Raw genomic sequence first — 13,967 nt, forward strand, 5'->3', positions numbered from 1 at the left:
ACATCACAACTAAGTAACTGCACAGAACTAAAATAAAGCTACCACAACAGGGTACTTCAATATCTTTGTCTGTCTTCTTCTACTTCCACTTCACTATATGCCACTGTAAAACTAATACGCAGACAAGCCCATTAACTTCTTTGAAGACAAAAGTTGGCTAGTGCAAGAGAATGTGGTTGCAAGCATTGCACTCATCTGCCTTGAAAGCAAATTTTTGTAGACACACCAATTTCTCCTACTTATTTTGCCAAGTATGTGGTACTTCAAACCAAATAACTTAATGTTCCTACATCGTTTTACACGTCTTAAAGTTTTATTTTATAGAGATGGAGAGGAGAAAAGACCCAGTACATGCACTGTTCATTCTAACCATGTGTTTTCTCCCCAGTTGTCCTTCCAGCCCCTCCAACTTTTCCTGCATCAACTCTTGCTACTGTTCTTGATTTCTTATACTGTAAACTCTTAGGTATAGCGTCTGTCTTTACTGGCTTCGTAAAAAGGCATACACATCTCTTGTACTACATAAAGGAATACAAGAATCAATGTGCATGCATGATGAGAAGATATTAAATTCGCTTTAACCAATTTAAAGCGCCCAATAGATAAGAAAACAAGCCTCTTTTAAATTAGTAGAAGTGCTTTTCTGAGCATCCAATATTAACATGTGAAAGCGGTATGAAGACAAACACCAATCCAGACAGACTGTACCAATGCTTCCAAAAGTAGAACACACAACAATAGGTTTCATTTTAGTAGTTCTTTTAATGGGTGACACACAGGAGATCATTCTATTCTTGCATCTTTTCAATGGTTTCTTCCTTGTATTTGCCCTTCTCCTTGCCAACCTGGCGAGACTTTGCTTTGCGTTCCAAGATCTTTTTGCGATCCTTGTCCAGTTTTAGCCTAGTGATCACCACCTAGAGAAAAAGGAGAAATAGTAAAAATCCGTAATATTAAACTTTGGCAGAGAACTGTTCAATCCTAACACCTTGAGGGTATCACAGTTAAACCTCTGCCTCCCCAGTGACAGGTCAGGTCCTCTTAATACACAGCATGAGAGAACCAGTGGAAAGCAACAAGGGGCATTAATCCAAGATTTTCCTGATGGCCATCTGATTTCTTCATTTACACTGAATTTTCATTTCCTTGTTTCACTTGCTAGCCTACAAGTTTTCCAGAGCCCAGAGTTTCATGTGAATTGGAAAACTGCATCACAAAGGCCAGCACATGGAACAAGCTCTAGAATTGTATGTATTCATGGACCCACACTAGACAAGGTGGGTGGGGTAATATCCTGGGTCCAACATATCTGCAAACAACAATGGACTGAAATAGACATATATTCAGGTATTTGGGAATTGATAGCCCTAGTGTGCTGCGATAAATTTAATTTATAGATCTTACTTTTAAAACTTGTCTTAGCTACAGGTAGAGGTTTTCTGGGTGCGAAGGTTATTGCAAACCAACCAGTCAAAGAATGAAATTATCACTGAGATACACGATAAGTTTATTGCTTGTATTATTACCAGATGCTATACAAGGTATGTGGCTTAGAGCTAAAAAGACTATATATTTTTAACCCTTTCCCTGCTATTCCCTCATTGCATCTGCTCTACTATGCAGAGTTTTCTTCAAAGTCTTAAAGAATGTTATCTGATGAAAACCAAACATGCAAATTCACAACGTGCATCAAGCTGGGATGTATAGAATTTGGAGCTAGTGGCCATTATACCATGTAAACTGACACTATATTTGCAGAACTGCAACTGATTACATGTAATGATCATACCTTCAGAGAGCTTCCTTCACCATTCACTAGCATAAGTACCAAAAATAAGCAATTTAAGCAAAGGTGTCCACAATAACAACTTCTTCCTCTTTACAGGGCACATAATGAGGTATCCCCATAATTTTGGAAAACACTGCTGCTGTTGGCCATGCTATTGGTTTAGTAACAAAACATTTAGCATGGCTAATCCATGTATTCAGTACAAAATATTTTCAAAATATAAACAAATATGTTGACAAGTTTAAAAGACAAAGATTATAAAATAAAATAGGTTAAAGAAAAGTAGCAATAACTGATGGTAAATATCATTCATACATACACTGGGTTTATTCAAATAAATCATTCAATAGAGGACCATCTTGGGCAGGATAATCATAGGTAGATTCTCAAACATTTTGATTAAAGATTACTTTCTTGCAATTATAAATCTGCATTTCCCTGTGCTCCAGCCTTGAATAAAGTTCTCTCTTTTAGAGATTCACTCGATAGCACAACCAGCCCAAGATCAGCAAACTGCATTGCTTGTACACCCTACAGTTAAATATCTTTCCAACCAAGTTCAGCTCTTAAGTCTGTTAGCAAGTTATAGAATAGCACTTCTCCAGAAACAAAAATAGTCCCATGTTTGCATAGTGGATAAAAAGCATCTGGGAAATAATACTAATGGGAAAAGTTTGTCATGCAAACAGTGGACAACATTGCAAATACAATTTTGCTGGTCCCCTTTCTTGGAATGCAAGAGCCACCAAGCTGTGTGCGCTCTGCTGTAAATGCATGGCTGCTGTCAAAAGGTTACAGTCTGGCAAGGCAGTTATCAAACCTTATTAACACATGGGTACATTACTGATTACTTGCCAAGCCCAATTTGTTTCCAGATTCCTGACGTTATTTCATAATAAGACAGTGATATACACAAGAGTTTGCAATGGGCACCTTTGGAGTTTCCAGACCCTTGCAGCAGCCTATTACTTTTCTGCCTCTCCAGCTGGCAAGGAAGTAACATAACTGGATTAAGCAGGGCTAGAAGCCCAATAAGCAGTGCTAGAAAAAACAGACACATAAACCCCTATATTTGTAAAGTAATGAGTTAATGAGATATCTACTGTATCTCCCATCAAGCAATATTTTGATACCATTTGCTTTAAAAAAATGCAACTCGGAGGATCTAGGACTAATACAGCCACACAGATCTGCAGCAGGGCTGTACAATCTAGCCAGTATTCATTCTGCTCCTGCCAGCATTGAAGAAATAAATGCATCATCAATGGGACAAAAGGAGGAATTTCTTCTGCCATAGTGAGAGGCAGAAAACTGCAGAATTCCTGTTATCTCCCTAGAACAGTGGTTCTCAAACTGTGGGTCACCAAGGCTGGCATTAGACTGGCTGTGGCTCAGGCTTCAGCTTCAGTCCTGGGCGATGGGGCTTAAGTATCGGGCCCCCTAGTCAGAGGATGATGCCCTTGGACTTTGGTTTTGGTCCTCCCTGCCCGGGGCGGCAGGGCTCAGACAGACTCAGGCTTCAGTCACTCTTCTTGGGGTTACGTAGAAATTATTTTCTGTTGTCAGTAGGGGGTCGCAGTGCAATGAAGTTTGAGGACCCCTGCCCTAGAAGTTTACTACATAACCAGACTGTTTTTTCTCCTCTTTTGTATTTGCAGCTGGTCATTTCCTTATGGAAACAGAGCCTCCTTAGGAGACACTGCTTTCTTGGGGGTGGCCCAAGACTGGAATTAATTCCTAAAGGAACTAAGGACCATTAGAAAACTCATTACTTTTCACTCTTAAGTACAAATCAACATCTTCCTCTGGGGGAAAGAATGACAGATGTTAGTCATTTTGCTTAATGCACTACTAGAAGACACACAGCTACTATAATGACGAATGCGCTATAAGAACCTATCTAGGATAGAATGGTAGATATGATGCATTACAGATGAGGTCATATTTCCACTGTGTGTAGATTTGTGGTGGAACCCATTAGTTCAAACCCAGTATCTGGATACAAAACTGTGTTCTTTGGATATAATTCTGTTCCCCCCTATCACATGCACAATTTGTTAGAGGTTTCAGGAAACCTGCCAGATCTGGGTTCACTCAAAACTACCCTTGCCTGGTCAGTGTGGGCCAGGCAAAAGTCTTGTTTTATCGGCTTCAAACTAGGTTTCTAGCTAGCTTTGCTGTTATTTCATTAGTTCCCTATATATTCTTAAATGCCTGTCTATAATGAGCAAAACAAGTATTTCCTTCATCTTCACTGAATACAAACCACCTTAAACCATATTAGGCTGAAGCCAGATTCAACCAACAATATTCTTCCTGGCAGCAACTCCTTAAGTTATGGAGGTGTATTTAGGTATTTTTAATGCATCCATCAGAGTGGCAGAAATGTCATATGGCAAGGCTGAAGGATGGATCAGATCAATCCACAATAGATGACAATCACATTTTCACTGCTGCAGGACTGATGTATGTGTTGGGGGGGAGGGGTTCCCCAACATGGCAGTTACTACAATGTGGATGTGCACTTACAGTATTTTTAAAAAGAAACAGTACTTTTGTTTTTAAATGACCGAGCTTTTTGGAAATTTTTACAAAAAGCTTTAGCCTTTCACAAGACCCTGCAGTTCAGATGCCAATAATTTCTTCATGGTCAATCAATTCACAGCAGGAAACAACCCCAGAATTCTGATTCCTACTTCCCTGCTGCAACTAGGACATTTCCTCACTGTATAGTTATGCCACTGCTACTGCTTCTCAAACTACTATGTGTGCTAGGATAGCACTCTACTTCTACAAATTACACCTATTTCCAGAGCTAGCAGAAATTCCTTTTGGGAAAGTTCAGTTCCCATGCACATATTATACCTTGCTAGGATGGATTCCAACATGGACTGTTGTGCCGTTGGCCTTCTCACGCTGTACGCGTTCAATGTAGATGACATATTTTTTTCTGTATACCTGGACTACCTTGCCGATTTGCTGGCCTTTATAATGTCCCCGGACAACCTGACCAAAAAAAACCAGAGCATTTAACTTTTTCAAGTTTCACAAACTCAGTCTCAGACATAAATAAGAACAGTAAGATCTTCACAGGCTGAAATCCCACTTTACCCCTTGTTTGCGACATTACAGTGAGATCTCATAGGATCTCACTATGGACAATATAATGTTCAGCTAGATATAACGGAAAGGAAGCGCACCCTGTTCTGTATTTCTCCTTCAGTAAACTAGATTCAGTGAACTCTAAACTGCTTGAAGTTTAAATTATTAAAGGAGTTGCTTTTTCTGTATTTGTCCTGTTTGAGGCCTGTAACCAAGTCTGGCTCTCAAAACACCTGTGTTCCACACATTTTTTTCCTTGACATCTCCCCCACCATAGCCTATCCTGCTATGAGATTAACTCCAAAGCCCTAACAGCTATTTAAAGTTGCCTGGTCCATCTCTCCTGATTCTATATAAAAACAAGATGTCCACAAGGCTCAAATTTCACAACAAGGACTACCTGGACTTCGTCATCTTTTCGGATAGGCATAGAGCGGACATTGTATTTCTGCCTTAGCTCCTTGGAAAGGGGAGAAGACATGATCTTCCTGCGAATGTGAGAAGGTGCATTGAAGTGCCTCTTGCGGTTCTTGCTGCGGTCCGAGGTCACAAAAGGATTGAACTTCATTTTGGCTGCACAAAGCAAAAAATTGAAACTCAGAAGCATTTATAGCAAAAACAAGCTAGGTGTGAAATTCTGCATATATTAGATATGACACTGTTCCAACTAGATTTCAACAAAGTCCTTTAAGCACTTACTTTAGTTTCCATCCACAAGACTCTAGCTTGCATTAGGTTGCAACAAGGTTATATAGCATGTTCCCTGACCAGTGCGGTGACAGTTCTTCCTGAAAAACCATACTGTGAACCATCACCCTGACAATCTATAGCACTATTTTATAACACTTCTTCTGACCCAAAACTCACTGTGCACACCAGTCAGGAAAACTGTACTAGTAATAACCATAATTAAGCATGGTAGTTGTAACCAGCACAGTTCTATTTCCAGTGCGGCCATAACCTAGATATTTGAGGGGGCTTGCAGAGCCAGGGATTGCATCTTTTTGTATGCTTTTATTAAAAAGAAAAATGAAAGTTTAGGGCATATAGCAATCCTGTAATTCAGGTATGTCTTGGACTTTTAGCAAATGTTTGTGACACCCACAATATCAGTAACTTCACATAGTGTTTTAAAGGTAAATTAAGTCCTCTGTGATGCAAACATGTGCCCTCTACCTGCCTATGTGTTCAAATGTGCATGTTCCAATTTGCACTGAGCTTGGGTTGCTCAGGAATACAAGACAGGACTTTGAAACAACCCAATTACAAATAAGATACTGGACCCTGAGGCTTAGTGCTGCCCAAGCTCAGTGGGAGACGAGAGAGCATGGAACTAAACAAGAGGCAGGAATAGCAGGCCACAACATAAAAGCTCATCAGCAGAAAAGAGAATACAGGAAAGGAGAGATCAAAGAGAATCAATTACAGAATTGAGGCATACAACAGTGAGGGGAATCTGGGGTCTACGAGTACCATTCAAAACACTCTCCAACGTGCACATTTTTGGAAACACTCCACCAGACATGACACAGGAGCAAGAGGTAACAGAATCTTGGAATCAGCCCAAAATAGGGGCAGCATCTCTCCCCGCGCGGCCGACACCTCGGGGGGATGTGCAGTCTCACAGCGGCGAAACAGACTACTCCGTGGGGCCTTTAATCTCGGCTCCCCGGCTTAAGGCATTTCCCGCAAAGAGGCTAGGCCCCCAGTAGGCGATCGCCCCCAGGGCAATGGGGAGAGAGGCTGCTCGCCGTGTTTTCCCTCCACCAGCCGAACGGCCCCTACTGACCACCCTCCCATTCCCTATTGGGCATAATCCCACCCCCACAAAGGCCCCAGGCATCTTCTGCAACCGGGAGCCCCCTCCTGCCCCGCCAGGCTCCCATACAAGCACTACTCTGTCGGCCGCACGGCTCCCGAGCTCCCCGCAACACCCCGGGCACGGGATCGACACCTCATGGAACGGATGGCGGCGGATTATACCGGCTCCCCCCAGCGCCTCCCTTACCCCGCTGCTGGCTCCACTATGGCCGCCAGGAAAGAGGAGTGGATGCTGTTTCCGCCTGCCCTCCGAACTCTCTAAGTTCTCGCGAGAATCAAAGGATGAGCTGGGGAGGAAAGGCGAGCAGCGCTACCAGGTGTTCGCCGAGCCAAACGGCACCTGCGGAAGACGGGCTGTTTAAAGCATTCAATCTATCACAGATCAACTATTCCATGTATTAGCATCTCATCAAGGCTTATATGCTTGTGTTATAGATGTCATAGAATCATAGGGGTGAAAGGTACCTCAGGAGGTCATCTAGTCCAACCCCCTGCTCAAAGCAGGACCAACCCCCACATTTTTGCCTCAGTTCCCCAAATGGCCCTCTCAAGGACTGAATTCACAACCCTGGGTTGAGCAGGCCAATGCTCAAACCACTGAGCTATTCCTCTTCCCCTATAGCATGTCCATTCTCCAGCTCTATGTGGAGGTGCAGCCTGGTGGCTCTGCACACTGCGACATCCACAGGCACCACCCCTACAGCTCCCATTGGAGCGTGTAGGAGCCAGAGTGGGGCCATGCTGGCGAGCGGGGCTAAGCCCGTGGCCTGGTTTAAAACGGCTCAGCCCGCAGGACGTAGTTTGCCCGCCCCTGCTGTAACTATAGGGCATCCTTGCAAACACTGTCACAGAAATTTACAGCTCAGGCCCAAAAATCTAGGTGCACGGAGAAAAATTGTGACTTCCACTTCCTCCTCACCCCCATCCCAAAGTAAAAAGCCATTTGCCTCAAAAGTGGGAGGGCATCTTTTGAAGTGCTACTCCAGATTTTCCAGGGGGGTGGAGGGTAGTTGGTGAGTTTAAAAAATAAATGGGTGGCAGGGAATATTAAGAAAAATCACAATTTACATTCTCCATAATTACCACCATAAAAATAACTTACCTGCATGCTGTACAGACACCCTTAAACTGCCACAGTCTTCAGTAAAGCTAATATTAGGTTGGCTACAGTTGAATGTATTCTGAGGCAAATAATGTCACAGTGATGGGAGGTAATGCCAGGTTATTAAAATCTGCAAAGCACTGTTTGCACAGCCATTTGGAACAATCCCTTGAGCCTGGCTCAATAGACTTTAGCTAGCAGGGCTTGCACAAGTGCTCTAAAAGTAGGTATACAGTACAGACAGCACTTTGAAATGGCCACTTGTGCTGGAGCTTGTGCTCTGAAACCTAAGGGAGGGATGGGTATCAGCGACACAGCTGGAGCTTCTACTGCGCTGTCTACACTATTTTTAGAGTACTAGCATGAGCCCCACTACCCCAACTGTGTCAACCTGGCTTAGAAGGCTTGCTCCAGACTGCTGTGTAGATATACCCTAAGAAATCCTCAAATGAAAAGTACTATAGAAGCATGACTTTGTTTTGCCCTACCTTGATGGGGCCACTTGTAAACTGATAGGTTGTAGTACTCAGATTTATAAAAACAGCTTCTGTACTACTCTCAATTTTCTTTTTAGCAGTATAGTGAGTTCATACACAGGACTGTCACTTCTGGAAACCTGAATTCAAAACCAGATTTGAGGTCAACTGCAAGCTGGCAGAGCCTGATCCTTTCTCAGTATTTTGAACTTTCACACAAGTATAGATATTAATAAACAATATGAAAGTTAAAGGGATTGTGGTGACTCAAACAAGACAATGATCATTGTCTACATCAGGGGTCGGCAACCTTTCAGAAGTGATGTGCCAAGTCTTCATTTATTCACTATAATTTAAGGTTTCACGTGCCAGTAATACATTTTAATGTTTTTAGAAAGTCACTTTCTATAACTCCATAATAGATAACTAAACTATTGTTGTATGTAAAGTAAATAAGGTTTTTAAAATGTTTAAGAAGCTTCATTTAAAATTAAATTAAAATGTAGAGCCCCCCCGAGACTGGTGGACAGAACCCGGGCAGTATGAGTGCCACTGAAAATCAGCTTGCGTGCCGTCTTTGGCACATGTGCCATAGGTTGCCTACCCCTGGTCTACATCATTTGATTTTATAAACACCTCTTCCCTTCAGCCTGACAAACTGTCTAGCTTAATTAATACAGTGGTTCAATCAATCATTGTAACCCTGTGTTGCAAAGGATTTAAAGAAAGAGAAAGTGCTTTCATACAGCAAGATCCATATTGAAAAGGGCCAGTAATGGAAGGTTCTGAGCATAACCTGCATTGTGCTGAGCAAACACTACTTCCACTAAAGTCAGCTGGAGTTGAGGAGACTGAGCACCTCCAAGATTGAGCCCTATCTATTTTTTATTCCCTGGTAGTGAGTCAGCGTCAATTAAAATTCAAGGAGGCTCCCGACTGTTTCAACTTTCCACCCACGTCAGAATGCTTACAATGATTTCACTATACACAGCTCATTGAAATAAACAAAACATTTACAAATGAAAAACTTCATCAAACTTGGTCTTGCAAAGCTAGTGGAATGAGAGGCAAACGGAAGTGAAGGTTTATGTGATTACATCCAAAAAGACAATGTTCTTTTAATGTAAATGCTGCTAAGTCAAGCACTCAAAAGTTAAGAAATGCTAGAATTAAAATTGCCTGTGCAACCCTGATTTGGCACCTTTATGCATATGCATTGTGAGAACCTTTAATTACATGACTGCATGCTATTTTTTCCACAGGGCCCTGCCTCATTCAGTGAACCTTTGTATCCAAAGCTTTTAAAAAAAATAAATCAGTATGAGGCAGATATCCAGCAAGGAAAATTTTAACCTGAACCATCTTTTTATGGCAAAGTTATAAGCAACTGAACAGCGGGTCTTAGTTATAATGAACAGCATTGGGGAACCTTAAGTATAGATGTTGGTATCTTAACTGCCTATAATGAATATTCAGTGATCTTACTTAGTCCAGCTGGTACTCTGTTAAACCCTGGTTTGCAAAACATCTGCAAACAGACATGCACAAACCTCTTCTGAGTATTTGTTTCCACCACTTCCAAACACTAGCACCACAAGAGAGCCCTGTGTCCCATTTTCCTCAGCACTCCATGTACATTTGAGGAAACACCATAAGGCCATGACTTTTCATGGATCTGGGAATTGAAATCCTGGTTGCTTCAGGATTAAGCAAAACTTTCTGGGCCCCCATTTCTTCAACTGCGTGATAGGGATAATGCAGGTTTCAGGGGGCCTATGAGGATTATTTAGTTACTGCGGAGATTAACATCTTAAAAAGTGCTAAATATTTATTTCTAGGGATGTCCCTCCAAGAAACGCTCAAATCAGTATTTTGATGGAGGTACATGTAAAAGCAAAGTGAGGGGAATGGAAAAGGAGCATCTATTAATGTAACAGCTTTGTGGAAACTTCTGCTTGAATTTTAGGGTATGCTTTGTTAGACATCAGACTAGTGGGGTTCCACTGACTGTTTTCTTGCCACGATGGCTTGGTTGAGTTTTGTTTTCATCATTGTGTAAAATATCACTAACAGTTAACTTATTTTAACTGGTGTCTCCTAGTGTACGGAAACAAAACAGAATAAAGGGGTGAGGAGGAGAGAGAGAGAGACTGCTACTGTAAAAGACAAGTGGCTGCTACAAGTCACCTTCTCTTTTGAGAGAGATGAACAGCAAACTCCTTTATTAAACATATTCTGACATCTGGTTTCATGTTGCCAAAATATGGGTCAGCTACAGCAAGGGAATGGGGATGCCTAGAACATACAGAGCATTGGTTTGGCAAAGCTTGAGAGGCTGTGGATCCATTGCCTAGAGACAGGTCTGAGCTGTGATGTCAAGATCTGGACATTCCCTTTTTCCAAATTCATCTGGCGTTTGAAAGGCTGTTGGGGTTCTATCTCTACCAAAAACAGCTCTTTGACTGGGTTAATTCAGTGGATTGTTTTGGAAAGAAAGCAGGTAAGCTGAAACCTATTTGAAAACCAACACAGCGCAATCGGCTGTCCTATAGCCAAGGACCTCCATTTTTAAAGGGTGGGACAAAGATGCGCTGTGCAAGATGCTAAAATCATATCCTTTTAATTCTTTAATCCAACAGGCTCTCAGCTAAAGTTCACCAAACGCAAGAGGAAAAATGAGAACGTTTGCTTTAAGCTTTGGTTGGGAACACTGAATTAGAGGAAATTCCTCAGCAGAACTGATCATACTAGAAAAATCCCATGTTCCCTCTGCAAAGCAACCTCCACCACCAAGTGGGCAAAAACACACAAACACACACACTGAAATGAAGACAAATGTACTGTTTTCAACTTGATTTCTATAAATGGAAAAAATGTATAAAATCCATCCATACATTAACAGATACAGGAAGTTACAAGATCCAATTCACACCTAAAATAATAGCAATCAGTTCATTAAAAAATCATGGGAAATTCCACCGCTGTCATTTTGCAGAAGTTACTACAGGGCAGGTACCAAAAGATTTTTGTCAATACAATTAAAAATTATTGGCTATCTTCCCTACTTCTAAAGCAATGAGACAATTTCAACAGACATACTGGGCAGATTGAAATGTTTCTGGCTCTTGCATCAATGTGGAATATTCAAGATGCATATAATTACAATGCTCTATTTGGACACTTTCACCTCCAGAAGAGGGCTAAGGACAATAGATACTACTCCAAAGAAAGCCTTAACCCATTCTAGAATCTGTAAAGCTGACACACTTGGAGTTTATTGTTTTATGATTTGCAGCAACCCAGGAACAATCAAAACGTGTGTCCCTCAAGTCACACAATTCACAAATTGTGCAAGGACTTAAGGGATGTTTAGGGGCCTATGGAGAACCCATGGTGGGTCAGTCCAGTTCCCAGTGGACTGACTGATGTTCACACATCACATACAAACTGTATCTGGCAGAAAATCTCCTCTCATACTCCCATTTGTTGGAGGTCTCAGACAGGTCAAGAATTAAATGAAGGACCTGGAAGCTGAGCTACCCTTTCATGCTTAGGGTTTAGGATTACTGGCAGGAGACAGTCTGTGAGGAAAGCTTGCCCCGTTACTGCCTGTGCCGTCTCTGTGACTAGACAGAGGACTTCAGTAACTGCCAGTCTAGGGCTGGTAAAAGATGCTGGTTCAGTTTATTTTTAAAAAAGTGCTGGGAATGCAGGCACCTCAAAATCCCAAAAGACAGGCTTCTTATGATTTACAGGTGTGCATCACATACACAGACAGCATAAGGCATCAAGCTGTGTACATCCACCCAAGACAGCACAGCATTTCTGTGAACAAGTAGTACGGGTGACCCTTTCCAAATAAATCAGATCAAATTGCAGACTCCAAACGAGGTGGTCTGTGTATAAAAAAGGCAGGAGAAACGGATACAAAGCTAGTGTTGCAATGACAACTATTCTCCTTCAAAACAAAAGGCCACATATAATAGTGTTACTCAATTTGGCCATCTGTAAACACAAGACTGCATATTCAGTTATTGGGAAGAAATGAAAATATTTTTACATCCAAAAGGAGTACAAGAGAGGCTGTCGCCTTCCCCAGTTACAGATAGTTTACCAAGGAGAAGGTGGTTGGGGAAAGGTTTCATCATAATTGCTCATTTCATCTAGAGAGGGTCATATCTACAGAGGAGCTTTTCAATAAAAAACAAAACATCTTGAAATCATTTTTGCCTCTCTCCCCTTGGGATTGCTGTGAGGACTAAACACATTCCATTCTTCATCAATGGACACATCACTCTTTTTGGCACTGTAGGCAGAATTTCTTCCTAATACATAATTTTGCCGTATAAAATACATGATTGTCTAGTCATGCAATTCCAATAGCATGAAAGAGCTGCAAGAGAATTCACATATCTTTGCAACCCCTACATAAGGGACCCTCCTGACACTAAAGTGTTACTCTATAGGATCCTGGAGAGTTAATTCATAAATGCAATTTCTACATTAAAAACCTTTTGGGGGGATTTGTGGGGAGGGAGCTGATGATGCAGAGCTTTGAAATGTAGACAGATTTTTGATTTGTTGAAAAAAAGGGCTTCACCAAATAACTTGACTAAAGAATAATGTATCGATTCAATCAAACAGAAGAAACAGAAACAGGTGTGTGTAGGCGGGTTCTCATTCTTCTCTCTTGCCCCTGGAGCCTTGGATAACGGTTTCATCGCTACTGCATTTTCCCTAATTGTATCTTCTTCCAGGCTTCAGAGGCTGTGAAAATGCATGAGTCAAGGATCCCAGCTACAGTAAATGTTCCTCCAATAATGGCGCAAATCTGAAATTTACAAAAAGAGAGAGTTTAGGGATTTGTTGATGAGACAGACCTTCACACAGCTTGAAACCCAGGGAAAAGGTAAGTGCTTACAGTTATTGTACTTGATGGAGTCAACGGGTTATTCTGAGGGGGATCAATGCTGGGGAGATAGTTACATGTCAAGGCATGGGAACTACCAGTCCTGTTGAAGAGGAAAGAAACTTCTTCACAATACTATTAGCCCATTCTCTCTGCCAGCCCTACTCAAGGATGAAGTCACCATGTTAAACACAATGTCACTCATTTGGTGTGTATTTACAAGAGTCCTCTCTTTATCCCCAGTATCACAAATACAATTGGATTTTCCTCTGGAGTGTACCTTGATCCCACTTTGTCTGAACTCCCTACTGCTGTTATCTACTTGAGTAAGTACCCAGCCCCTTCATACTCCAGGTCCACATATAAGACCATTTAAAATAGTTTCAATCTGGTACATTTCAATCCAGTAGCTACCCCAAGGAATACTCCAAGGATTCACCACAGTGCTGACATCAGGACACCTCAGTCATTGCTTTTGAAATGTGCACCTGCTATGTAGGGGAGCTCTGAAGCAGGCCCTCACTGTTCCCCAGCCCACCTCAGAGAGTGTTAATATACTAGCACAAGGAAGAAAAGAATTTAAGGCAAAGGAATCTGACCCACCAGCTTCTATCATATGTTCCAATAAAAAGTACAGCCATCTCAAATGTCTAATGAAGCGCCCTTGTCTCACCTTTGTCCCTTCCCATACTCTGCCACTATTTCAGAGACAAATATCTGAGCAGCCTCCCAAGACAGTGGTAGAAACTCTATCACTTAGCACATGTT

At 41.7% G+C, this 13,967-nt stretch overlaps 2 protein-coding genes across 5 annotated transcripts in view; both read right to left on the reverse strand.

Moving 5' to 3' along the window:
- Window positions 1-742: 742 nt before the first annotated feature.
- RPL26L1 (ribosomal protein L26 like 1) lies at window positions 743-7,006 on the reverse strand. Its single transcript, XM_050962887.1, has 4 exons — window positions 6,900-7,006; window positions 5,292-5,464; window positions 4,655-4,795; window positions 743-917 (listed from the first exon to the last, which is right to left on the reverse strand). Exons 2-4 carry the CDS (start codon window positions 5,457-5,459, stop codon window positions 789-791), a joined length of 438 nt encoding a protein of 145 aa, XP_050818844.1. The 5' UTR covers window positions 5,460-5,464; window positions 6,900-7,006; the 3' UTR covers window positions 743-788.
- A 4,105-nt stretch (window positions 7,007-11,111) lies between these two features.
- Window positions 11,112-13,967, reverse strand: part of ERGIC1 (endoplasmic reticulum-golgi intermediate compartment 1) — a 108,515-nt gene continuing 105,659 nt past the window's right edge. For all 4 annotated transcript variants that reach the window (XM_050962785.1, XM_050962787.1, XM_050962784.1 and 1 more), the window contains one exon: window positions 11,112-13,121. In XM_050962785.1, the coding sequence (XP_050818742.1) occupies window positions 13,014-13,121 (108 nt within the window). In that variant the 3' untranslated portion in view covers window positions 11,112-13,013. The remainder of the gene's footprint in view (window positions 13,122-13,967) is intronic.

This window comes from Gopherus flavomarginatus, chromosome 7 (genome assembly GCF_025201925.1).
Source record: "Gopherus flavomarginatus isolate rGopFla2 chromosome 7, rGopFla2.mat.asm, whole genome shotgun sequence".
NCBI lineage: Eukaryota > Metazoa > Chordata > Testudines > Testudinidae > Gopherus > Gopherus flavomarginatus.